Source organism: Papio anubis, chromosome 1, assembly GCF_008728515.1.
Source record: "Papio anubis isolate 15944 chromosome 1, Panubis1.0, whole genome shotgun sequence".
Classification (NCBI taxonomy): Eukaryota; Metazoa; Chordata; class Mammalia; order Primates; family Cercopithecidae; genus Papio; species Papio anubis.
This window is the reverse complement of record NC_044976.1, coordinates 123,521,457-123,548,968: the sequence shown is the minus strand read 5'-3', so window position 1 is coordinate 123,548,968 and position 27,512 is coordinate 123,521,457. Positions and strand designations below refer to the sequence as shown.

Here is a 27,512-nt window from a genome sequence, read left to right as displayed (position 1 = left end):
CCCAAAGTAACAGGTTGGGTGGGTGGCCCTGAGCACACTCCCATTGCCAGCCCAGCAGTGTCCTGTGTGTACAGCAGCCATACACATTCACATACATTCTCAGTGTCAGGATCGGGCACCTTCTGACTACAGACCTCACGACCAGCCCTCATAGTGTTAGTTCCTGCTTCACGCTGAGAAGGCAACAGAGATTTAATCAGTCAGTGACACACACACAGCCAGATGTGGAGTTAAAAGTTATTTATTGAGGGAAGACCAGGGATAGTTCACTTGATCCCTCCCCAAATCCCTCCTCAGATGCACCCTGAGCAACAAGAAGACTAGTTCAGTCAGTGAGACTTTCAGCCTTACTCAGAGGCACAGGAGCCCTCCAGAGTGAGGGAAAGGAATATCTTTTTAGAGGTGCAAAGGAGGGATTATGATTCAGGGTGACAGCATGCTAACCGCAGGGTCAATAGGCAAATGGTATTCATAAGCAGAATGGGGTAAGGTGTTCAGTATCCAGTGGCTGGCTCCTCAAGGGCATGGCTGTGGACCACATTACTTCTGCTTGGTCTTCTGCTGGGCTGGTGCTGGTGTGACCATTGAAGGGCAGGGCTCAGGCACCTTGGGGTGGCAGGGCTCAGGCACCTTGGGGTGGCAGGGCTCTGGAAACTTGGGGTGGCAGGGCTCAGGCACCTTGGGGAGGCAGGGCTCCTTGGTTTTGGGGATGCATGTTTCCTGGGGTGGAGGCTGGCAAGGCTGTTTCACCTGCTGCTGCTGCTGAGGCTGAGGGGGTAGGGTGCAGGGCTGCTTCTGCTGCTGGGAATTCATGCTTCAAATGTGTTTTTTTTCTGGAGACAGAAAGCTGACACAGTGATTCAATTAAAGAAAGATGGATACAAATTCAATGCCAAATAGATTTTATTTTGGGACCCTTTAGAAGAGAAAGCCTTTCATCTCCTCTAGCCCCCCCCAATACATTTAAAAATGAAATAAACTTGGATAATTTTCAGGTCCTTTTAAGAGGAGGAGCTAAAAGGCAATTTCTTCTGATCCATTTTATTGGAGTTCTTTTCTTGGCTCCCTTCCTGCCCAAGTCATCTTATATCTGTTCTAGAAAAATGCCCTAAGAAAGCTGGCTTCTGAGGGACATGAGGCCCGCACATTAGGTCTTTTGGAAAGTGGCATCAGGCCACTGCAGTCTATCCTCTCCCAGTACCATGTAGAAAGCCTGTGACTTATAGGATGGCTTTATATTCATCTAAGCCCCTACGATTTTGCTTCTGGTCTGTGCTTACACGGTCCCTTCCAAATGCTTTTCTTCCCATCTCTGCTTGTCCAAATACTCCTCCATCATAGCTCACATCACTTGACACCCCCAGGAGGGTGTCCTTGAGCAAGGTTTCCCAAAACTGCACAGCCCTTCCCTGCCCCTCTCCCTCATGCCAATTACTATCTACTTTGCATTTCATTTATTTATATGTATGTATTACCTTCCTGCTAGGTTTTATGTTTGTTAAGTAAGTACGTTAGGCATTGATTTGTCCAAAGTGCCTAGCATACTGTCTTAAATGGAATAAATGCTCATTAGAGATCCATCTAATAAATTTAAATTTCTGTAAATATCTTAGGGGGAAATTGCAGTGTTACTGAGAGTGCTCTGGGCCTGAGCCCTAGTTCTGCTATGAACTTCCCATGGGCACTTGAACAGTCTCCTCCAGGACTCCCAGTTCAATGACTATCTACTGAAGTGGGAGCCCTAACCATCTCTAAGGTCCTTTCAAATCTAGATTGTAATTTAACTTAAAATAAAGATATTCCACTATTCTCTAACTCCCACTGAAACCCTGGATTAACCTTCTTACACATATTTGCCTTTGGCTAATTTCTAATAATGAAAAAATAAACAAGAATTCCTTTTGTTGCAGTCAGAGACTTACCTGGTATATGGAGCAGAATGGGCTGTGTGGTCCCTTGGGTTTGGTGTGAAGGCAATGGCCAGCTGACTTTTATAAGATGAATGAGCCCTGCCTCAAGGAACTAGAAGCTCTCAGGTGCTCTGTTTTCATTCCTCACCTGTCACACATGACTCACATTACCATCCTCATCACCGTTTGGCTCAGCTTTTGTGATGAACGCCATCTGATATTTTTTGCCACTGGCTGACAATGATGTCACTGGCCTAATTTTCACTGCCACCCTCATCCTCAGACCCAGGTGTAGGGCTTGCCTTGAGGGAGGGCTGAGCAGCAGGCTTCATGGAGAGTTTTATTAGTTAACCCTGGGGGGAGACCTGAGTCCTGTTGAGGCCTTGTCACCTGCTGTCCTTGTCATTGAGACGGTTCTGTGGGACAGAGCAGTCTTGCACACATGAATGGGTGGGAAAGGGAGGGGGAGCAGAGGAACTGAGGCAGGCACTCCTTGTCTGCCTTGGTGAAGGTGGAAGCTAGAAATAATGAAATGGTCTGATTATAGACCCCTTGTCTCAGAGTCCAAGACCCTTCCATCCATTTCCCCCATCTTTTTCCCAATTCCATTAAATTACACACATTCAGAATAATTTACTGATGGCTCTCCTACCCACCCCTCCCTCTCCCTGACTGGTTGCTAATGTGGGAAAACCTGCTTTCCTTCACCAACCACACCTTTATCCTTCTCCTACTTCAGGAAATTTCAGGGGCTAATCCTTCTGGGATGACCTTTTCCCTCCACTCCACCCAGACATCTGGCCCTGGCCTTTTCCTCCTTTCTAATCAGGCTAGACTGCCCCCAACCTGAAAACCCAAAAGCCTTTTCTACCTGCCTCCCCGCAGCCCATCCGTGGGGTCCTTAATGATGAATCCGTCTCAACTTTTGCCCACTTCCAGCTCCAGCCCCAATACCTAGAGATCCTGCTGGCTACAAGGTTTTCCTCCTCCCTCTGGGTCTGTATCTCCAGGGGGCTTTCTGAGGGTCAGAGCTGTTCCTGTTCAAACCAATGGTGTCCCCACCACAGTGTTTGTTTCCTCATTTATTCAACAAATCTCAGTGGGGAGCCTAACATATACCCATCATGCCTGTCATTCTTTGATGAGGAAGCCCACTTTCCCCCTACAGACCGTGAACTCCCCAGGGTAAGAGACAGAGCACAGTTCAGAGCCGCTGAGATTATGGATCTCAGAGAGCCTTTAGTCCACACTCCTCAAAGGATGATTGGGGAACCTCAGGTCACAAGAGGTGAAATAACTCATCAAGGTCAAAAAAAAAAAAAAAAAAAAAAAAACCCTAGGAAGAAGAGAATTATACACATAAATCCTGTGTTCTCCTTTGTTTTGATTCCTTATGACTCCCTAATGTCTAAGGAGGAAATTAAGCCCAGGTGGAAAATTGATTAGAGGTGGAAAGGGGAGCCCTTCCTGGCTGAGAGCTGGACCACTCGTAGTTCTGGAAAGTTTCAGGAGTGGCAGTGTGAGGACACAGAAAAAGCCTTGCCTTGTGGGTGAGCCTTTAAGTAGAAATAAAGATGCTTAATATTTGAGTGGCTCTAAACAGTGGGTGTTTCTAGCTCTGCTAAAGTAGGAAGGGCATGAATTAGAATAGGTGGAAATAAGGTTCAGTTTATCATCACTCAGGGCACCAGGGTCGGAGAGAGGAAGGGAAAAGCCAAAATTAAAAGTCAAAAACTAAAGCCAAAACTAAAATGTCTGCTTTGAACCTGAGTTGATTTCACACTAGGGGAGCTCTCAGAGTGACATCACGACACAGCTGAGGTGAAGGCACTGGGGCAGGCAGTAGGTGATCAGCCCCTGAGTGCCTGCACACACTTGCCTTCACTCCATGATGGTCAGATTCTGAAGAGTCTCCCTGCCAAGGAACTTCTCTTTCCTGAGGACACAAGAACAGGGATTCCCTCAGTCCTTCCATAGGCAATTCCCGTAAAACTGATGTCTCTGGTTCAGAGCTGCACTTGAAACACAAACTGTTACTAGGTGTGGCCTTTGGAAAATCCAAATCATCCTTAAAACTTAGGTGTGCAGATAGTTCCTCCTCCTCATCTAACCCCTCCTTTACCCAAACACACACCTAAATGTTTGTGGAGCACCTGCTGGCTCCACAGCTGGTGAACTTGAGGCCAAGGTCAGCCTCCCACTGTGTCCATGCGGCCATAGGTCCCTATCCATCTCCATCGTCACACAGTGCCTGGCGTGCAGAAGCTGCTCGGCAATTAAAGACTGGCAATTATAGACTGACTGCCTGGCTGGCTGGCTGGCTGACTGAATAAATGAATGAATGACTGAATGGTGTTATTTGTGAAGACAGGTTCAGAGTCTACTTTGAGAATTACCTAGAAGCTCTGGTACAGAGTCTACCCACTGCTCTTCCCACCCACCTGCTTCATTGTCAGACAGTTTAATGCCCCACCTTGCTCCGGGCTGGTGCCAGCCCCATTGGTACACCCGAGCTCCAAGCCTCTTGCCTCACTTTGTTCTCTCCTAGGTCTGTGCCCAGGTCCCCTTGTTCACCAAATCCCCACCCACGAGCCCTGACAGCAGGGGCTGCTGGAACCTGTTTGCTATGTCTGGTAGGATTCTCAGCCCTGCAGGAACCTGCTGCCTACTGTGTCCTCTGGTATCACCCAGCTTGTCTCAGGCCCTGGATGATCTGAAGCCAGCTCCGATGCTGGTGTACTCTCATGCCCTCCCTGGACCTTAGCCTTGGATGCAAAGGGATTTCCCTCTCCCTGGTTATCAGTCCTGACTAGACAGTCCTGCCTGCCTCAACATGTGCTTCCTTCACCCCACCCAAGCCTGCGTGGGCTGCAGACTCTGGAATTTTCTCTTGGTCTCTGACATTCTTCTCCCTGTGTATCTGAAGTTCCACAGTGACTTGTGTTAATCTTCCCTTAGAAGAAACTTTGTTTCTCTGCCACTAGGGTTGAGTGAGCTGTTGAATCGGCCCCACAAACTCCCACATAAAAACAGGGGGAAACTGGGTGGCTGCCAACAGTAAATACGGCTCCCCAGATTTCTCAGCCTTGCACAGGAGCCCCCACCTAGGACACAGGAGCTGCTGCTCTTCTGACATCGAAAACTGGCTCTCATTTGTCCCTGGAACTTCCATTGACTCTGAGCAGTGCCTCAGGTTCATCAGTCATTCCCAGAGCAGGGAAGATGGATGGCCCTAAGTCTAATCAGTGATCAGGCTTTTCCCAGCATAGATTACTCTCTCCTCCCCACTACCCTAAAGTCCAGACCCTTCAAAGAAGGTCATGCAGAATTTGAACTCCAGGCCTTTTCCTGTGGGGACTGCATATCTAAAGCATGGTAACATTTAGAAATATGCAGTATTAAGACTTTTACCCCCCACCCTTTCTCTGATCACCTTGAGAAGCTAGGGAGACCGCAAGAGTGTCAGCTGCTCCACTCAGGCCATGGTAATTTAAAAAACGTCTCTATAACACACAAGGTCTTCATCTGAGAAAGGGCAGGAAAAGGAGAAACACCAGATCCCAGGTGTTAGGAGCCTCCTGAACACTTTGGCCCAGCAGGAGGAAAAGCTAAGTTTGCAAATGTGGGTGCAGAGGTGGAGGGAGGACATGAAATAGCACCCGAGAAACTCTCCTCAACCCCTCATCCTATAGACAAGGAATGATCTGGTGTGGTGGGGAAAGGAACTCACTCCAACCTTCACAGCCTCTTTAGTGGCAGAATCAGACCAAAACCTGGGATGCCCAATTCCCTTTCCTTTCTACCATCTCTTTAAGAACAGAGCATGCCCCTCACCCTCACTGTTTTTATTTCCAGTCCTTGAAGGGATGGACAAAAAATTAAACTTGGCTTCTCTAGCTTGAGGGATATAGAAATAAAAGGACCCAGGCTTAATGTCTGGCCCAGCTGTTTCAAAGCTTTGGCATGCCCTTATTAGTTGGATGACCTTGAGCAAGTTGCCTAACCTTTCTGCAAGCTATTGTCCTTATCTTTAAAAGGATAACTTTAAATTCTACTTCACAAAGTTGCTATAAAGATTAAATGCAATGATGCTTCTAACACTTTAAGACGAATGAGCTAAATACATCTAGCATGATAATTCTTGCTAGTTTGTCTCGTTCTTTCCTCTCCTTCCGCTTGAAATCAGATGAAACTTCTTCCTTTTGACTGCGAGTTTCCTTTTTTCCTTTTCACTCTGTGTGTGTGTGTGTGTGTGTGTGTGAGAGAGAGAGAGAGAGAGAGAGAGAGAACAGAGAGAGAGCGCCCAAGGACAGGGCATACTTCTTCAGTGGAGCAACATTCTTAGCCTTTGTGATTGATTTATCTCCCCTCATTTTTTTTACGTTCGATTTCAGGTTTACATGTTTACCAAATTGTATCTTGAGTTATTGAACAGTGACAATGACTGCATGGTTCATGTTTTATAGGAGTTGGGGCATGGGAGGTAGCTAAAATTATTGGTGATTATACAAAAACCTGGACAAACCTTAGATAAGGAAACTGAGGCAGAAAAAATGTTGAGTGACACTCCCAACATATCATAAAGGTCTGATGTGCTAGGGTACAGTCCCTTAAGAACTATGTTGTGTTGCTTCTCAAGACTAGTGTGATGCTCTATAAACCAGAGGGTGACTCTTAGAAGAGACACTGACTGGATCCCTATAGTCTCACACATCTGAGCTGATCGACTGCCTATCTTCCACTAGAGGTAGAGCTTCTCCCGGTATGGATGATGAAAAGACACAGACATATTTTAAAATGAAAAGTATTAGAATCTGGGATGATTCAGACTGATGTGCTATCCCTCCTATCAGTCATTGCTTCCTGGGCTGTAGAGGGGGGCAAAGGAACAACTGCATGGCTAAAAATTTTCTGCAGAGAATCTAAACCCCATTGGTAGTGGCTGCTGTTTGTGTTGTTGCTGGTCCCTTCTGTTTGCTCAGTTATGCCTGCTTTGTCCCTGATCCTCCTCTGAAAGCACCTTCTCGAGAGTGCAGAGTGATCTCCACAGATTACAGGTTTGGAAACATGAAGTCCTGGATTCAAATCCTGAGTCTGATACTTACTAGCTATGTGTGTGATATCAGGAAAGTTTTCTAATAATAAAAACAGCTACCATTTCATTAGCTTCTGCAAAGTGGCAGACCGTGTTCTAGGTGTGACACTAATTCTCACAATAGCAGTGCAAGGACCAGGTCATTAAATGTAGTCTATAGATGTGGAAGCTGAAGCACAAAGAATAAGTCACTTGTTCAAGTTTACGTGGCCAATAATGTGGCAGAGCCAAGATGCAAATCCAGTACCATAACTCTTAAGGCTTTGTGAATCTCAGCGTATCTTACCCATAAAATTTGTCTTTGGACCTGTTATTAAATGAGATTACATATGCAAAACAACTGCTGTAGTGACTAGAACATAGTAGATGGATCATATATGACAAGTGCATTTCTTCTCCTTAGGGTCTGAACTACAACTGTTATTAGAAATTAATCTTCCATGTCTCAGAAAAATCTAATCATTTCCTTCATTTTTAAAGTAGCCAATCAGTCATTCATTTAACACATATTTGCTGAATGAGAGTCAAATGTCAAGCATGAAGTCCCAGGTTCATGAAGTCTAGTAGGGAAGTAGGCAACATTCTTTGAGCTTCTGGGATCCAAATCTCATCAGTGAGGAGGGTTTACCAACTGACTTAAGCATAAGCATGACTTAGGATGCTCCTTCCAGTGAAATAGAAATACCTAAGGGAAGGACCTGGGGACCCATATTTCTCAAGTGCATCAGGCAGTTTTTTAAAATCAAACCAGTTGGGAAACAGTAGACTCTAAACACAAGGACTTTTCTACCTTGATTGCAATTGACATCATCTGGTATCTTTAAAAAACTATTCATGTCTAGGCTCCACTTCAAAGTTTCATTTAATCAGTTCATTTTTTTTTTATTGTCACATAAAACCAGGATTGAAAAATCACTGCTCTGCCAGAATATCTCAACTTCTAGGACCTGAATCCAACTGGAGAGTCCCAGTCCTATGAATAGGTGGAAGGAGGTGCAGGTGGGTGCTAAGATACCTGGGCAGATATTGATGTTGATGCAACTAGATGCTGATGAATGTGGGTGTTTGGCCTGAGGATATTGGGAGCCTTGGGAAGTAATTAAGTCCCATCTGAGGAAGGCAAAGTACACACACCCTTGAATGTCACTCTTCCAAGCAGGGAATCATCAAAGCGCAAGCTCAAGCTGGCGTGGCAGGCTGGTTCTGGGGCCAGGAGATGATCCCGGGTCACCTTCCTGGACATCATCATGCACATGGTATGGAGACCTTCTGGTGGGTTAAAGGCTCATGCTTCCTTCCTCCAGAACATCCTGGCAGGGCCAAATTATGACTTTTGGAGGCACAAAGTACCAACCAAGTATACTGCTGCTGAGGAGAGAAAAACTTTTTGTCTATCCTCTTAGGTTCAGTAATGGGGGCCTGCAAATGTGACTGACAGAAGACAGATTAATAGGAGAAAAGGCATATGATTTATATTGATATCAATATTTTTTACATGCATAGGTATTTCACAGAAAAGAAGTGAAACCCCAAAGAAGTGGTTAGGTTTGGGAGCCTGTATATTCTTCCTAAGAAAGAAAAAGGGGTTGAGCTTCAAGAGATAATACATTGTGGAAGATGACTAGGGATTATACGGGGAAACTTCTGAAATATAAGGGCTACTTTAGCAAGGTTTGTTCATGCAGACTCATCTCAGTGCCGGCTCTCCATCTCCAGTAATAAAATTGGTTCTCTCATTCTGCTCAAGAGAGAGGATAAATTTGTGCTCTGCCTTTAGGCAGATAGGAGGAAGGCAGAAAACTATGTCCTTGTTGACCCTCAACTGCCTTCAGCTCAAAAGAATACTTGTGCCAAGTGGGACATTTTAGGGTGGCATATTCTGATCCTCGTCACTGCCCTTCAATCCTCCTCTGCCTATCTATATAAGATAAATCTTTATTTTTCAAAATTACCTTAAATTTCTAGTTGCCACTTGTTTTTAAAATTTCTAGTTACCACAGCCTGAAATTGTTCATGGAATCTGATCTTCATTCATTCATTTACTTACTCTCTTATTTTTTGAGCTCTGCTCCTGCCCCAAACACATGTATGTACTCTGCTTATTAGGAAACCACCAGATCCACCCTGATGGGGTTAGAGAGGGTGGGGTAGGGAACACAAACCATACAAATGCAAAAACTCAAAAGAATTCATAGATCGACCTAATTTTAAGGCATCCAACCCAATCTCTCATTTTATGGATAAAGGACTGAGGTTAAGGAACTTGTTCTAGGTCACAGATTTATTCAATAGCAGACCCAAAACTAGAATCTAAGTCTCCTCTTTTCTAGCCTGGAGCCTTCCCAGGCTGGGAAAGAGATAACAGTTACTTATTAGCATAGACTCCTGAGCTAGAGTAAAAAGACTTCCATATGGCCACCTTCTACTTCTAGGCAGAGGAGTATCCTTAGCTCACGCTTTAATAGCCACCTTCCCCAGCTGTAGATGAAAAGAAAATCAATCATTTAATGAGCATATGCTATATGCAGCCACTTTCTGGATATTATCACCAATCCTCCCCAAAATACTGCATATAGTTGTTTGACCCCGACACCTTTCACATATGAGAAAACGGGCTTTGGCTCTAAGTGACAGAATGCAATCACACAGCCAGGAAATGGAGAAGCTGAGATTCAACTCTGGTCAGTCTGAAAGCCCCTACCCCTTTTGCAAAAAGAAATAGAATGTCAGAACAGCTCCAATGCAGATGCCCAGGCCTGCTCACTTTGCCTCTGAGGGCCTCCTGGCCAGAACAGGAGGTGACGGGGAATTTGAGCCTGCTGAGTGTTTGCGACAGATAAATCAGGCAGGGCATTGTTCTGTTTCTGGGGCAGACAAAATTTTCTAGGTAATAAAATGGTGAGAAGGAAGAATACTGGGAGGAGGGTGTATTGAGCTATCCCTTCTCCCCTGGCAGTGTTTGGAGGTTTTGTAAATATAGTCTCCTTTCCTCAGAAGAACAGACATGTTTTAATTTTGTTGACACGTTGTGGATGGGCTTTGAAGATACAATGGGGTAGAAAATGGGTAAAGTATGCACACAGATAGTGAGAAAAATAATGGTTTAAGCCAATCAGGATTGAAATATTGCCGAAGTACTTTTTAAATTTATATAACTCTTTTTTAAGAAAAGGAAATATAATATTATTATACAGGAAAATGTACACAGCTCAATGAATTTGCGTGACCACATCTGTCTAATCAGTTCCCAGATGAAGACACGAAACTTTGTCAGATCCCCGTAAAGCTTACCTTCTAGTCATTCTGACTTCATAAAAATAGATGGAATTATACAACATGTGCTTTTAATATCTGCTTTCTTTCCCTCAAGACTGTGTTTGAAAGATTCATCCATGTTATGGGTAAAGCTTGTCTGATGTCATTGTGTTGTGGTATGCAATTGTATGAAAATTCACAATTAATTTATCCATTCTACTTTTAATGGATATTTGGAATATTTTTAATTAGAGCTATTACAAATACTGCTATTATAACTGTTTTCATACATGTGTTTTAGCAATTCTATGTACACATTTCTGTTGTGTGTACAATAAAGAGTGAAATTGTTGGGATGGGGATGCATATGATCAACTTTAGAAATACTGCCCAATTGTTCTCTGAAATGGTTGTCCAATTTACACTACCATCAGCAGTTTATAAAACCTCCTGTTTATCCATATTCTCACCAACACCAGGTATTGTCTTTTTAGTTTTAGCCAATATGTTGCATTGTGTAGCAGTATCACACTTTCATTCTAATTTATGCATCTTAGATCAAATTAAGGATAATTGACATCTCTACAAAATAGTCTTCTAATACATGAACATGAAACATCTCCAAATTTTGAGTTCTCTCTTAGTTTATCTCAATAATGTTTTGTATTTTTAGTATAAACGTCTTATCTTTCATTACACTTACTGATGCTATTTTAATGATATTTCTATTTTATTGAGGTTAAACTAACAAAAAGAAAAATGCACAAATAAGTTGAGTATATGTTTTGATATATGTATGAACCCGGGTAACTGCCACCCACTAGACTGAGAACTTATCCAGAATCTCAGAAAACTTCATGATATCCCCTTCCAGTTGGTACTCTCCCAAGTGATGGCCATGATTTTGACGTCTATCCAACAGACTAGAATTACCCCTGGCCTTTCAGTTTTTAACTCTCTATCTGGTGTGTTTGCCAGAGGCCCTCCACCTGGCAGGTTGCAAACTCCATTCATTGTTTCATAAACCTACTAAAAACTCCACTCGACTTTTCAAAGACTTTCTGCTTAGGTATTTAATATCCTGACCTGACCATTCCTAGAATTCATTAAACGTTCCAAGTGGAATGTCAACCACTTGCTTAAAGACCGCCCCCCAGAGCACCCATAAATTCTCTTGGCCTCTCTGTCCCTAGCAATGGTCCTCCACAGTAGAAAGCTTTGTTTTTCATTCTTCTGCTCTTGCCCAGAATCCACAGATTATCCCAGGTAAACATTTGTTGGCTCACCTCTCTGAGGCTGTCCTGTCTCTGGAGTTGCAGGGTCCCCGGGTGGGTACAGATAGTTTGTAATTTGGTCTAGATGTACACTAGGCTGCTGGCTTGCCACAGGCTGTCCTGTTCCACCCGGAGGCTGTTCTTTCTTCTGTACTTTTGAAAAGCTAGTCATTGCACATTTGGTGATAGTGAGCTAAACAAGACTCCTGTGCTTTCAGGGCTCATAATTTAACTTTTATGTGTTTAATTATGGCTGGGATTTTGACATAAGCCAATGTTGTTTTGTGAACTTCTGAAGGGTGGAATTACATAAAATAATTTCTTCATAAGGGGGAATGGATGCCCACCTAGTCATGCAGAGATGGGACTTTAAACACGGGTATCTCCCCTTCCTCACTGAGTTAATAACTGAGACACAGATCACAGCAGAAATATTCATTGTTTCAATCACCCCTATCTGTCCAATTAGCTGAAGACCACGCAAATCTGTCAGCCTGGAACTCAAAAGTCTGTGGGAAGACTTGCCAAGGCCTTCCTGGGAGACATGAAAATGACATGAAACCCCTGAAAAATAGTGTGTCCAAGAAACTGAATAGGGCTTAGATGGAAGGAAGCCAGGAAGGGGACTGCTAAGACAGACCAGCCTTTGTACTTGACAGAGGGGAGTTATTTTAGGATGCAGGGATTGGGGCAAAGAAAGGCTGTCAATGAATTCTTAGGGCTAGAAGCATTCTTTTTGAATCTTAATTGTTTTTACAATACTTTGACTTTCCTAGTTAATGTTGGTACCCACTAAGTTTTAAGTAACTACTACTTGGAAATATCAGCCATGGATAGCTACTTTAAGGCAAAGTAGAGAAGGTGGTCATTTGTTCCTTTTTAGGCTAGTGTGTTAAGTGAGAAAGCAATTTATGCTTGATGGTGGCAACTGAAATTGAGTGACCAAATCCCAGGAAAAGAATAAAGCTCAAGGGGAGAAAATCGGACTCTGTGTTCAACTACTCCTTCCTACTCAGGGTCTCTTCTTCAAATACTTTTCTTTCTTTATGTCTGGGAGGTATGCCGCTTCTTTCCAGTACAGGCAGCTGGTCTCACACATGGGTTAGGAGGGTCAGGAAGCCAGTTGTAAAAACAGGTTTCTTTCATAAGCTGCGTAAAGTCAGACTAACTGACAAAACCAGGCCCTGTGTACTTTGTACAAACTCTCTGTACGTGGCCATCCCTGGAACAACATTTCCCTGTAAAAGCAAATGACTTTGACTTCCAAAGAGTACACTGAGACACAGGATAAACTGACTCTGGATAGCTCTGGAAATCCAGCATGGCAGAGTGGAAAACTAAGGTCATTCTAGAACTTGCTACATATCAGATGAGTATGAATAAGTAAGTGAATGAGCGTAAGTTAATGAATGAACAAAAACATAAACAAATATGTGAAAAAGTCATTTGCACATGTTTGTAGAAATATTTTGCAGGATTCAGGCCATTTATGTATGCTTTGTGTGTTTTTTCGGAATGACAACTTCCAAGAGGAAAAAACTGCATTCATCAGGTGGGCTGGGCTTCTAATGATAGGAGCTAAATTTTCCTCCTTTTTGATCTTCCCTAGATGGGATTAGTTATGCAAGACTCTATTAAACTTTTGTCAATGAGTTGCTGGGCTTGTTTTCTGTCCTCCTTTACCTGAGATATGTCTGGATATGTTTCCCCATTGTTGGTTACCAGAGAGTAACTGTGTCCGTAAGAGTGACTTCCTGAACTCCCAGGCATGTGTGTACTTGCACCTTCACTTCCCTAAAATGTTCCCTCTCTGAATGAATGAATGAATCACAGAATGGGACTGGGAGTGGACAATTAGCCCAGGAAGCAGACACATTTATTAAATGAAGCACATTATTTATTGGGGAAAACAAGAGAGAAGCCCAGATTAAGGGGCATCAGGGAGAGGAATGAGGCAGAAACTGTGTGCCAGTCTCTGTGACCCTACTTGTCAGGGTGGAACCCCAGAAAAAGCCCAGACACTTTCCTCACTTTGGGGAATGGATGGGCCTTAGCTGTGGCCATGCTGGAGCCTGGAGAGGATGAGGTCTCTCTCATGCCTACCTGGGAGAGCATCAGGGTGGGATATGGAAGAAGCCAAGGTGGTATGCGTGAGGAGGGGTATGATGGGAAGAAATCCTTACAGTGCTTCCTTACATCTTGGGCAGGAGGAGATGGGAGAGGAGGGTAGGCTCAAGAGCTGGAGGGAAGAAGAGAAGGAATAAGAGAAGGTTCCATCTGATAGCCAGGATGGTGGAGTATGGTAATATCCAGTCCATCCTTACTTCTGTTTACTCTTGGGGGCTTGCTGGGCTGAGGGACACTTCTGCTGGGCTGGAATGATGGTGCCCTTCGGTGGGCATTGCTTCTTGACCTGGGGAGCACATGGATCCTTGGTTTTGGGTGCACATGTCTCTTGACATTTAACAGGGGGTGGCTGACAAGGTTGCTTCACTTGCTGCTGCTGGGCCCTCTGGGGTGGGCAGTGCTGCTGCTGCTGCTGCTGCTGCTGGGAAGACATTGCTCTAGGAACAGGTGAGCCTAAAGGAAACCGGGCAAGGACACCATTAAAAGCATGTCTGATGATTAAAAAGTATCCCAGACATTTTACAAGGTCAAAGCATGCCATCTTAGCTGACAGATCTGGACAATGTCAACTGGCTCCCTTGGATAATGCAGACAATAAGAATGGGCAAGGATGTAGGGGTGTGAGGAGAGAACAAGAACAGTCTCTGTCTTACAGGGAAGCATCATGGTGTGTGTGTGTGTGTGTGTGTGTGTGTGTGTGTGAGAGAGAGAGAGAGAGAGAGAGAGAGGGAGAGAGAGATTGGGCTGGACAAGGGGTGTACCAAGATTGCAGAGGCCTGATCTCTAATCCCTGCTCCACCCCTGACTCACCACGGAAGGCTAAGGCAAGTCCTATATGGCTATAGGATAGTGGTTCCAGCCTTCTAAAAGAACTGGGAAGCTTAAGGGCCAGCCAAATAGATCACTGGAGCCATAGGATGATAGGAGGATGTTCAAAGGAAAGAGCACTAGCCAAGAAGGCTCAGGCTTGGGTTCTAGGTCCATCCTGCCATTCACTGCATGGGCAACCTGCCTTCTCTGGGCCTCAGCACCTTTATTAGAAGGATGCTGGTCAGGAAGTTCCCTGAAGCCTTCCCAGCTCTGATGAGTGTCTCTGGCTATCTTTGTAGGCAGTGTTCCTTATGGTCTAAGTTAATGATTATAGATGGGAAGTGCAGGCCTCAGAAAGTAAAGAGGTGGCAATCAGAATAGGGAAGAATGGGAGCTGCATAGGATTGAAGACACTGTTTAATATACTTGTTTCCATACACCTGGAAGAAAAGTTTAAAGCTTACTGGTAAGGAAAATGCAGAATAGGGTGTGAGAAAGCTTTAAACAGGGCTCAGAATTGCCACAAAATTCTATAGCTCTAAATATCTCTTTCTTCAACAAGAAAAATCTTCCTGCTGGGGAGTCAAACCACGATCAGGAAAGAAGTCATACCAAGCAAGCAATGGTGTGGAATGGAGATTAAACTTTCTAAGTAATGATTAGTGTGCCCTGTCTGCAATTGTCAGGAGACTTGTGTCACTTCCCTGATTACCCAAGGATAGTAGAGGATCTTGGCCTAGCGGCTCAAAGGAGTTAAAGGAGAAGGAAAGAGCCCCATAAATCCCAGGAGAACAGATGAGTTCCCACTTACCAGAGGCGGCAAACTGGACCCCAGGAGAGAAGGCTGAGCCCTGTTCCATAGGCAGCCACTCCAAGAGCCTTTATATGGCCCCCAACCTGCCCAGGGCACTTGGTGTGGTCCTGATTACCACCTCCCAGAGAATTCCTCACCCACTTCTCCCACCTGCACTTCCTCCAGGGACTTGCTTTGCTGAGCTGTTTTGATGAAAGCCACCCACCACATATTTTCAGCACTCCAAGTCCCTGCACCTGAGCTGATTTAACCCACCAAAGGTGTTTGCTCAAACTCGGGGAATCAAGGTCTTTTTAATATAGATCAATTATATAGATAATATAGATAGTATACAATTACATAGATAATATAGAACAAATTGAAGGAGCTGTTTGCAGGCAGACAGTTATAAGAAACATTGAAGCAAAAAGAGGAAGAGGGAGAGGATGGAGTTTGGGGCAATTCTGACAAAAATGTGAACATCCCCTTTGCTGCAAATTGCTGCCGTTTCTCAAGCACTCACTGCGAGGCTAGCACCAGCACTACCTGTCATGCTTATTATTTCATTTCATCTTCATAGCCCCTCTAGGGAAAGTGTCATTGTTACCATTTTGCAGATGAGAAAAGTGAGGCTGAGGAAGATTAAACAGGTAGTAACAGCAGAGATGGGATTTGAATTCAGATCTGGATGATTCAATCCCGAGCCCCAGGTACCACTCATCCCCCTTCCTCAATTCACAGTGCAAGTGTCCTTCCTAATCCAGGGAGATAGTCCACGTAGTGTTCTGTGGGGCTTCTCTGGGGCACAGGTAGAAGAAGATGTGAATGGTGCCCCAGCACACGATGGTGCTGTCCCTACCTGCCCATTGGGAGTTGGGGTGCTGAGGAGTAATCGTGTTGGTCACAGAATGTGGGATAGAATTGGTCCCCGTGGTAGACTTGCCACATAAAATATAGGACATTCAGTTAAATTTGAATCTCAGATAGCAGAATATTTTGAAAGTATAAGTATATTCCAAATGTTGCAGGAAACATACTAAAAAATTACTTGTAGTTTATATGAAATTCAAATTTAACTGGGCAGGCTCTATTTTTATTTGCTAAATCCAGGAATCCTACTCAGGGCCTTATCTAGGTGGGAGAAAGGAGCCTTGGTCCTTCATATAGCCTCCTAGGCCCTGGGATGGGGAAAGGCAGGTCCTCGGGGAAGCTGGTCCACCTCTAGCCTTCTACCCCAAAGATGGATGTCAGGACGCTGCCCAAGAGGCCATGCAAGAGCTCACTGCTGCCATTACCAGAGGAAGGGGTAAGATGGCCTGAGAAATGATAGGAATACATTAATGTACTTTCCAAAGCATTTTTCAAATCCCTTGCCTCATTTAATCCTCATAACAATTTTACTGACAGTTTAAAGAGGCAGGCCCAAAGAAGTTAAAGGACCTGCCCAACCACATGCAGCTGCTCGGGGTGGAGTTGGGTGGGAGCCTGGCCTGGGGCACATTTCCACTCCATCACCGCGGCCAGCATCTCCATGGTGGACAAGTCACTGTCATTGGGTGGGGACCATGACTAATAATGTCTCCTGAGCTTTCTGTCGTATGTGGATGGAAAACTGTTCATTTTTCAGGGTCAGCCTCACTTTAATCAGCCCCTTAATTTTCCCCTCCAGGCCAGACCTCCCCCACTTCCTCCTCCCAAGCCTAGCAACACGAAGAATGTAATATTCTGGGTTCCAGATTCCGGTTCTGCATTCCACCTCCAAGAAGAACACCATCTCCACCTGCAGCCCTCACTTCCACACACTCCCAGTCCTCTGTGCTCTTGCTGATATGGACTCCCCACAAGGAAACTATGCAGCAAGACAGATTTGCATGGACATAGACCAAGGCTTTTCACATGCCTGGTGCCTCGAAGGCACCGGTATGTGTGTTTTGCCTGTGAACAGATGGACAGCTCCATTCCTCATGTCCCAGTCACCCATGTGGGTTTACTGCAATGAATTTTACTCCTATTTTCCCCAATTTGATCACTGCCCTTTTATTTTATTAATAAAGAACTCCTGCTTAGTTTTGAAACATTCTGTCATGCGATAAAGTTCGGCTTATAAAGCAGCTATCATCTCAGAGGATACCCTAGGGGTGGCCAGGATAGAGACCTAAATATGGCTGGCCTTAAAGGGACCACGTGCCATAGATCATAAACACTCAAGACCCAGTCAACCTCATGTGCATTCAACATGTTACACCTTTCAAAACTTCCACACTCAACTTCCCTGTCAGCTACATTATTCCCATTTTACAGAGAGGGAAACTGAGACTTGGAATGAGGCAGGCCTAGCGCAAGATCACATGAAGGCTAATGTCACATCCAGGGTTGAACTGTAAGTCTCCTGACATCACAGTTCCTCTCAGTCAGCCGACAGGAGTGAAATACTGGGTAGCTTCTTAGCAGAGGCTGCATTGATGACAAATTAGGAAGTTGCTTGTGGTGGTCTCCACCTCTTCTTGCCCCAGTCTTCCTCCTGCTTTCCTTCCTGGGAGCCAGGTACTCTTTTCCCTGCTAGCGCTATCATGTCCTCCCTCCCTCCTCTAAGAGATCTTCACTGATCCCTGTCTCACATTGCTAGGTACAGGTGTTTTTTTATTAGTTATTAAACCTTATCAAACACTTCCATATGCAGTTTTCACAATACACTATGAAGAAAGCTAATTGTATTATACATTTTATAGGTGAGAAAACTAGCTCTGATGGTCCCTGGATCCAGAATCCAGGAGGGAGGGTTCACCCAACTCTCTTAAATGGGTAATAGCTGATTTCCAAACACCCTGGCTGGCTAGGGCAGTGGATTATGCTTTCAAAGGAGAGAGGAGACTTCCTGGCACCCCTCAAATCAGCCCCTCCAGATAAGGCGGGCCCTGGGAAGCTATGTGGAATGGTGACTCTGCCGTCACCCCTCCCAGCCCCACTGCCCCAGCCTAGCCATGGGACTGTGTCCTGGCAAATCTGGAGTTCTGCATCTGCTCTCTCATCTTCAAAGGACCATGCTGTATTAAAAACCTGAAAGCCGGGCTCTGCATCTTCCCGCGCAGGGGAGCAGGCACCTGAGAGCAGGTGCGTGCCTGTGACTCCATCAGGGAAGGGAGGGTGCAGGCAAGACTCATTTCTGAAGCTGAGTCAAAGCTTGAGAAACCCAGCTCCACCCTGCAGGCAAACAATGGGGTGACTGGCAGAGGCCTGAGCACTGGGAGGGGACCTACCAGAGACAGTGTTAATAATTTAACTCTTAATCCAAACACATCTTTCTATTTGTCTCTGGATTTTGGAGAAAAGAAAGGTTGTTAATGACTCCATCTGGAGACAAATGGAACATATTTATTACGCCATTTCCAGGAATGAAAGAAGAAAAGACAAAAAGGAGCATCCTGGGTGAATCATGAGAGAGTTTTAGGGGAGGAGGACCAAGCTTAGTAGAGAAGACAGTGGAGGTTTGGGGCCAGGGTTCCTGAATTTTAGTTGCTTGTCCTGTAAAGTGAAAATTCAAAACTGAGCAAGTAGCATCTCATTTTAAAAATTAGATTTAGCTGGGCATGGTTGCTCACGCCTGTAATTCCAGCACTTTGGGAGACCCAGGCAGACAGATGACTTGAGGCTAGGAGTTTGAGACCAGCCTGGGCAACATGGAGAGATCATGTCCCTACAAAATAAATTTAAAAATTAGTCAGGCATAGTGGCACATGTCTGTCATCCCACCTGATCAAAAGGCTGATGCAGGAGGATCACTTAAGCCCGGGAGGTCGAGGCTGCAGTGAACCGTGATTGAGCCACTGCACTCCAGCCTGGGTGACCGAATGAGACCCTGTCTCAAAATATAAAATAAAATAAAATAAAATCGGAATAATGTAATATTTGATTTATCTTAATTTTGGGTTGATATTTAACCAGCAATCATGGCTTAGAAAATTTTAGTTTCGCGTTTCTCCCTTCACTGATTACTTAACAATCTGTCAACAGACACTTTAGAAGATGCTACTTAAGGAGACCTTGCAACTTTTTTGTTCTTTAATGTAGGAAGTCCATTTGCAACATGAATCATTTCACCCTCTAATTTATCTGTTTGCGTAGAAGATGTTTTGATACTAATGTTAGGTATTCTGTATGATAATATTAAAGGAAGTCCCTTTCACAGAAGGACTTCCTTGGAGGGAGAACAGTCAGAAGGTGAATCTCCAGAAATATGTGGTTAATTTATCTCTTCGCTCTACCTCTCATCCCGCTATGACACAGTTCTAGAAGACCCTGGGCAGCACTAGGAGTTTAGGGAGAAACCAGCCCTGAACCTTGTGTGAGACACTAGTCTTCATGGAACATCCACAGACCATGTATTGTGGAAGCTGAACACTGGCAGTGGAAGGGTGGGGATGAATAGCCAAATCGCCCATCTGGGAAGCATGCCAGGATATGCCTCATGGAAGCCAAGTGGAGCTGAAGCACTAGTCCCCCTTTCGTGTGACGTGACATGGTTGCAGTTAGAGACACAGGGTGGGAGCCGAGGGAGGAGCGAGTTGGCTCTGGGAATACTCGCCCCTCACTGGCTGCGAAATCTTGGGTACATCCTCTAACTTTCCTGGGCTTCAATTTTCCTGGTTTCCAATGTGAAGAGATTGGCCAACATTATTGCTAAGGTTCCATTGAGGGCTAAGAGTCTATAAATGTATGATTAGGTCAGGGAAGGCAGCCTTGTTTCATCCTGGTGGAACTGACAGTGAATTGAGGGTGTTGAGGTTGATTTCAGGATCAGTGGGTAAAGTGCCTTCCTTGGTGAATGGTGTCTGCTATGAGAGAGGTGAGTGGTCACATGCATGCAGGTAGCCACCATTCCTAATTCAGTCTAATGCAGGGAGCGGTGTGCTAGAGTGTATGTGTAAGAGTCCTTCACGCACTTGAAGAAGGGGAGGGAATACAAACTGTTTAAAGATCTTGCGTAAGCTGCCACCACCTATAATTCCTGTTTTAGCTTCCTTAAGACAGTTCCAGACAAAATTATTCCTGTTTCCGGAACTTGCCTGATACTTTCCTGCCTCAAATCATTCAATTTGTGATGATGCCCTACTCCCAGATTTCCCAGTGAAATTCAGTCTTTAGGAACCATCTTAAACACCACTTTCCTCATGGCCCCTTTCCCCAGTCTTTCCCAAAAGATGTGTTTCCCTCCTTTGCTCAATATCCACAACTTTTAATTTATGCTATTTGGGTGTTTCTCCTCTGCCCCTCACACTAACCAAGCACATATTAAATCCACTTTATACATGTGAGCCAGCAAATGGACACATGAATAAATGGGCAGATGATATACAAATGAATAAGCGGAGAGTTTGACCTTACAGGCAGAACCCATGAAGTCCTAGCATGTGTTTTGGACTAATTTATCTTTTCAGATTCAGGCCAATGCTTAAGTAGCAATCCCTGTTTATCCTAACCATACACATAGCCCTTCCCTTCCCTTCTTCTACCTAGAAGATCTATGCTGCAATCATCTGTCACCTGTAAGAGGCCTCGTGCCTGGATGTTAATACACTGATGTGTGTGTGGTGTGTGTGGAGGGACTCTTTATATCCACCCAGAGTGCAAGCTCCTTAAGGGCAGGAAGGATGCTCAAGACAGAACTTACACCCTAGTAAAAACGGGTGCGTAACCAGATGATAGACTAGCTAGTTGGTGAGTGGGTGTCCAATGACTAAAGGATGCTGCTGAGTGAGTGAGTCTGTGAGTGAGCAAGTGAAAGATGGAGGGAGGGAGGAGGTGGGTGCATAAGTAAGAAATGAGCTGATAGACTAGTTGCCTAACTGGCCAGTTCACTGAACGACTGACTAGCTGGCTGATTGAGTGGTTGATCAACTGATATATTGACTGTTTGGCTGCCTGGCTGATGACTAATTTAGAAAAGCAGGTGCTGGTATAGTAGAAGAAAGAAAGCCCTGTAGAAGAAGGGGTAGGGGCTAAGGGCAGAAAGCAAAACAAAAAAATGCTCTGCAAACGAGCCCCTGAGAAGTGTATCATGTGAGCTGAACAGTTATTTCCTTTTTTTTTTTTGAGGTGGAGTCTTGCTCTGTAGCCCAGGTTGGAGTGTAGCGTTGTGATCTTGGCTCACTGCAAGCCCCACCTCCCAGGTTCAATAGATTCTCCTGCCTCAGCTTCCTGAATAGCTGGGACCACACATGTGCACCCCCACACCCAGTTAATTTTTGTATTTTTAGTAGACATGGGGTTTTGCCATGTTGCCCAGGCTGGTCTCAAACTCCTGACCTCAAGTGATCCACCCACCTCAGCCTCCCCAAGTGCTGGGATTACAGGCGTGAGCCACCGCGCCTGGCATGGACAATTATTTCTTAATTTTCTTTCTTTCTTTCTCTTAGGAGTTCCCTGTGATTTTCATTTCTAGTGTCAAAGAAAAAACATTTCAATGACACTTGTTGCATGTGTTGAGGAAAGACTTTATTCAGGACCATTGTGATAGATATAGGAACCATTGCAATGGGATTTTTTCAGCAGAGGGGAGTTTGAGCTCAGCTCTAAATACATCGTGGGCAAATGAGAATCTATAGCCAAGGAGCAGGGTGGAAGTCAGTGGTTGAAAAGTGACTGAGAGGAAACAGCAGAGCTAAGAGGAATTGTGGCTAAACCAACCCAACAGGATTCTTGATGAAGATAAGCCAGGGTGATCAGACTTCATGCGCGGGATGGAGGAGGTCAAGGAACCTGATTAGATAGCAAGGGTAATCAGACATTGAGGGTGGGTGGTTCTTGGTAAGCTTAGTAAGGCTGACAAGCAAGTACACAGGTGAGCCTAGAAGAAGGTTCAGGAGCCTGACTAAAGTTTGGTCAAGCAAAGAATCTGTGTCGCTGGTCAACCAAGCTCAGCAGATGTAATGTCAACTAAAGACCAGCCACAGCAGCCATGGAGGAAGAGTAGCTCTCTTCCTGGAAGAAGATGGTTGGGGCAATAGGACATTTCTGCCGATGGCACTAACCAGTGGGAAGCCTGATTATTCCCCAGGATTTGGGCCCTGGGAATGAAGAGCTGGGGCTCTGATTGTCCCTCAGGTCAGTGATGGTGGCTGAGATAGGGAACCAAATCAAACAGACAAATTAGCTGATACCACAAGCTTGGCCAGTCTGTCAAGTCAGTGACCTGACTTCTGGCCAGGAGACCTTCTGGGGAATCAGCTGCATCGAGCAAAGGCTGCCAGAATGAGTTTCAGACAGTGCCATGTATGAGAACTGAGGCACTGAGTTCAGGACTAGGACCTGGAGATCTGCACAGCTGCTACTGGGCATTGAGATTGGCCTTGTATGTAGTCAGTAGGCTGAAATACAAATAGACTATGTGGCATATTCATCCCTCCTGAGCTGGATGAGAAGGGAAGAGGCAGGACTATACTTCATATCCATGGTAAACAAGTCTTTCACTCTCAAGCCTAAACTGTGTCTCTAATCTGAGCCTGACTAATCCTCTTAGCACTTAAAAAGTGCCATCAGTTTCTTGACATGGTATAAAAGGCCCATTCTGTGATACCCATGGTCCCCACCTCTGTTCAGGAAGCTACTGCACTAATGTTAAATGCGATAATAAAAAAAAAAGAAGAATAGGGTCGGGGTGGTGTTTCGCCTGTAATCCCAGCACTTTGGGAGGGTGAGGCACGTTCGCCAGTATCCATTGAGGTCCTATGTGTAGATGCAAGTACCTGATCCATAAGAGCTAACACGGTGAATACCTGTGTCTCTACTAAAAATACAAAAAATGTAGCTAAGGGCAGTGAGTGGCATGCACCTGTAGTCTCTAGCTACTTGGGATGGATGTAGGCAGGAGAATTGCTTGACATCCTGCGAGGCGGAGGTTGCAGTGAGCCGAGACTCAGTTTCATATACACTCCGGGACTCTTGGATGACAGAATGAGACTCATGGCAAACATGCCTCTAATATGTTTCATTTTCAGTCTGAGCTTCTCTTCCTTACTCAGTGGTGAGCCTGTGAAAGGCAGGGGCCTTTCTCACTCTTGGTTCCCTCCCTCCACTCAGTGCCTTAGAGCTGCTGGCACATAGAGCTGCTGGCACACAGAATTTGACAAAGCTTGCTTGGGTTGGGTAGGATGACACCCACAGATCGAAAAAAGGCAATGCTGGAATCGACAATTCCAAGAGGCAGATAATGCAGAAATCTCTGGGGTGGGTGAGGTAAACTGTCGTGTCGTTCATAAACAGTTTGCTGCCTGTGCCCCTCTTCCCCGGGGAGCACATTTCCCTGCCGCATTGATGATGGCAGCCTTGGCCATGTGACTTGATTTGTCCGTAAGATGTAAACCTTAAGAGCCATGGTTCACTATGCTCTCTTTCCTCTCTGCTGGGAGGAGTGACCACGTTCCAGACCCGGGCTGCTCTGTCCGTCTAGATTCTGAAATCTAATTAATGTGCAGCAGGGCTGCAGCCAACCCTCAGGGGACATGCAGGATAAAAACAAAGGTGATAAATAAGCCTCTGTTTTAAGCCCCTGGGATTTGTGGTTCATTGGTTATTGAAGTATAACTTAGCCTATCCTGACTGACGTACTGACACATACAAGCACTGACCTTTTTCTCCCAAGATTTCCCTTGCTTGACACTGGCCAAAGGGAAGGCAAGTGCTTAATTCCAGTGTATGCGACCGGCAGTTAAGACAGTCACTCAGGTGTGTGTACGCGCCCACGTGCGTGTGTGTGTGTGCACATATGCCTATGTGACTGTGTGTGTACAGGTGGGGGATATAAGAGGAGAGAGAGGGGAACGGAAAATGGAGAAGCCAGCCTGGGCATACACAGTACATGATAAAAACTATTTGTGGGCAGCTGACATTTTTCTACTAATAACTTTTTGTCTGTGGTTGGGAAGCTAAATAAACCATCTCCTTCTTCACTCTGACCGCAGGAAACCTTGCGCCAAACCCTAAGTCAGCCCTCCAGGCGCAGAGCGCCACCTTCTGGGCAGGCTAAGCCGGTGCACCTGCTTCTAATTTCAGCGGAGTTCTTGCCGCAGAAGGCTGTTGTCTGACCCAGAGGACCTGGAACCCTCGGACCGAGCTGAGACCTTAGTGATCTCTGACCTCACTGTACAGGCAGCGAAACGTAGGGCCATAGAGCCCTCAGCTGACACTCCTCCTATTCCCACAGTCTTTCAAGCTGGACTACACTTCTCTCGGAGGAGGCGCCAGTAACCTCCCCATTGGAACCAGTGCCTTGGTCCCTTTGTCAGGTACAGGTGTCGTTGGGACTCGATGTAGACGGGTTGGCTTCAGTCATTGCAAGGGGTGGGGAATGAGGAAGGGTTTGGTGGAGTTCAGGAAAGTCAACCTGGGTGGAGAGCAGTAGCTCTCCCTGCAATGGCTTCCATTTACTAAACAACTGCTACATAAAATGCAAGACTCTCTACATTGTAGCCCCGGTCTCTGTAGGAAGAGAAGCACCACCTCTGTTTAGTAAATAAGAAAACTGAAGCCCGGAGATGGTAACTTGCCCCGAGTTTTGCAGCTGATAAATGAATCAAGCCCGAGTCAGTTTGGCTCAAAGAACTTAGACTGAGTCACAGTTTCTCTCGGGAACCATAAGCTCTCCACGCCTGTTGACCGCACCTCCCAGCACAGGGCTTGTGGACAGGCAGCACTCAGGAGGCACAGGCCACACAATGCCATGCATCAGGGAGTGAATGAGCTGCAGAGATGGTAGAGTGCAGAAGGAGGGTGCTCTGCAGACAAATGGTGTGTACTGAGAGCAGGCCTTGGCCAGGGGCTATGTTGGGGAAAGCAGCCATCCCCAAGCTAGGGTGAGGCCACTTCCTCTGAACCCGGCAGTAGTTTGAACATGCAGGTTCTCCATCAGTGCACCTGTAAGGACCTCTAAGTGTCACTCCCTGTGTTTGGGGAACAAACAGGTGGTGATTGGGACAAGGAGACAAGTGACTAAGTGATTGACAGAGTGTGATAATTCCTGGCCAGCTAAGTGCAGCTTACCACTAGACATCACCCAGGGAAGTCTATAGGACACTTAAATCTCCTCTGGGTTTCTGGACAAGGCGATACCTGAGCAAAGACCTCTGCCGTATTTTCCCTTTAAGAACCACCACCATCACTAACCACTGCTGTTGAAGGAGCAGGGAGAAGTATGAAGTGCTATTCTAGCTTTGGAAGGCCGGGAGATGCTTGAGTGTGCTCCTGGGTTGTGAGGATATGGTGGCTTTGGCCTTGTGAAGGCAGGACAGGGGCTGCCAGGAAGACACCCTTGCAATGAAGCCTGTGCTGAAAATGAGTAAACCATGCTTATTGACCAGATAATCTTGCCACATGTCACCTCTATGTCCATTGACCTTTGGTTGTGACTGAGCCTTTAGTATGTTTTTTGTTTGAAGGCTACTCTGGCTTCATTTTAGCTCTGAAGCAATGCCTTTTAAAAAAAGAAACCACAGTTAGCAAGAAATCTCCAAGTGGAAGGTGACTCCTGAGAAGCATGAATTGTGCTGAAGGCCCAGAAATCCTGTCTCAGGGGTGATTTCCATTGCCAACATCAGAGGATTATCTTTAAATTATTTAAGGTAGTGGAGAGTTCTCATAGAGACCTCTCTAATTACCACTCAGACCCTAGTTGTCTTCTTCTTGCAAAGCCTCCTCTGGCTTCTAGCCCTAGGCCAGAGAGCCCCTCTTGGCCCAATCTGGAGATAGAAGGAGCTTGTTATCAGCCCTTGTGAGCTGCAGGTGATCTTCTATCGGCATCTGCAGGTGATCTTCTATCGGCATCTGCAGGTGAGTCATGAGACTCTACCTGGCCTTAGTACACCTTTTTACTAAGTGCTGGTGTTAACAGGAAAGGGACCCTGATCCAGACCCCAAGAAAGAGTTATTGGATCCTGTGCAAGAAAGAATTCAGGGTGAGTCCTTAGAGTAAAGTGAAAGCAAGTTTACCAAGAAAGTAGAGGAATAAAAGAATGGCTACTCCATAGACAGAGCAGCGCTGAGGGCTCCTGGTTGCCAATTTTTATGGTTTTTTTTTATTATAATGCTGAACAAGGGGTGGATTGTTCATACTTCCTCCTTTTAGACCATGTTGGGTAACTTCTTAACATTACCATGCATTTATAACTGTCAAGGCACTGGTGGGAGTGCAGCAGTGAGGACGACTGGAGGTCACTGTCATGGCCATCTTGGTTTTGGTGGGTTTTAGCTGGCTTGTTTACTGCAAGGTGTTTTATCAGCACGGTCTTAATGACCTGTATCTTGTGCTCACCTCCTAGCTCATCCTGTGACTTAGAATGCCTTAACTATCTGGGAATGTAGCCCAGTAGGTTTCAGCCTCATTTTACCCAGCTCCTATTCAAGATGGAGTTGCTCTAGTTCATACGCCTCTGACGCTGGTGCCTGCTGTTTTATTTGGTCTCTCCTACTTTACCCACTGTTCTCTGCTACCTGCCCTACAACCACGGGTCACCTGCCCCTAGGATGGCAAAGCCAGCGCTATTCTATTGACTGCTCCCAGTCTATACTAAGGAGAATCAAAATGACCATCTTAAAAAACAAACAAAAAACCCCCAAGATTCTAATTTAACAACTCTCCTCACAGGGGGCTCCAGTGATAACAGAGCACGATGGAAGACCAGTGGGAAACTACTAGGATTATGGTCACTGGAGACACTTTCCTGATTATTCACAAAGACAATGGCACGCACATATGCATGTGTACACGCAGATGAACACATGTACAGGCATGCATACATGCTTGCACACACACACACACACGTATGCAAACACACACACTTTGCTCTCAGGGTACCAAGGCAAAGGCCACCACCCAAATCTGGTCTCATGCTAAGAATGGAATAGGGACATTCAATGAAGACAAAGGGAATGTGGCTTACTGCTTCCTATCACTCTTAAAAATCACTGACCTCTCACCCTTTCCCATCAGAGAAACCCTGGCATGCACACTTGTTTCACCATTTATATTTTATTTCCTCCAGGCTATGAGGAGCAAGATAAAGCGCTTCTGGCCAGCTCCAAAGAGGCCATAACCTGCATCTAGGCATTGCATTAGACATACCCAGAGTTCTCTTTCAACTACTGCAATGAAATATAGAGGAGAAAAACCTCAGTCCTGCCTGCCGTGGAAAATATTCAGTTTAGCCATGGGAACCATAGTCAAAAGGATGGGTCTGTGTGAAAGACAGACCTATATT

General features: G+C 45.4%; 2 protein-coding genes across 2 annotated transcripts; both read right to left on the bottom strand.

Moving 5' to 3' along the window:
• Positions 1–225: 225 nt before the first annotated feature.
• LOC100997035 (cornifin) lies at positions 226–2,308 on the bottom strand. Its single transcript, XM_021923822.2, has one exon. The coding sequence runs from the start codon at positions 811–813 to the stop codon at positions 541–543; it is 273 nt and encodes a 90-aa protein (XP_021779514.1). The 5' UTR covers positions 814–2,308; the 3' UTR covers positions 226–540.
• Positions 2,309–3,254: 946 nt separating this feature from the next.
• SPRR4 (small proline rich protein 4) lies at positions 3,255–18,155 on the bottom strand. Its single transcript, XM_021923817.2, has one exon. The coding sequence runs from the start codon at positions 14,200–14,202 to the stop codon at positions 13,855–13,857; it is 348 nt and encodes a 115-aa protein (XP_021779509.1). The 5' UTR covers positions 14,203–18,155; the 3' UTR covers positions 3,255–13,854.
• Between the last annotated feature and the right edge of the window lie 9,357 nt (positions 18,156–27,512).

Coding starts and splice junctions, on each gene's coding strand:
- LOC100997035 (XM_021923822.2), bottom strand. CDS start 813: ATGAATTCCCAGCAGCAGAAGCAGCCCTGCACCCTACCCCCTCAGCCT.
- SPRR4 (XM_021923817.2), bottom strand. CDS start 14,202: ATGGCATGCTTTGACCTTGTAAAATGTCTGGGATACTTTTTAATCATC.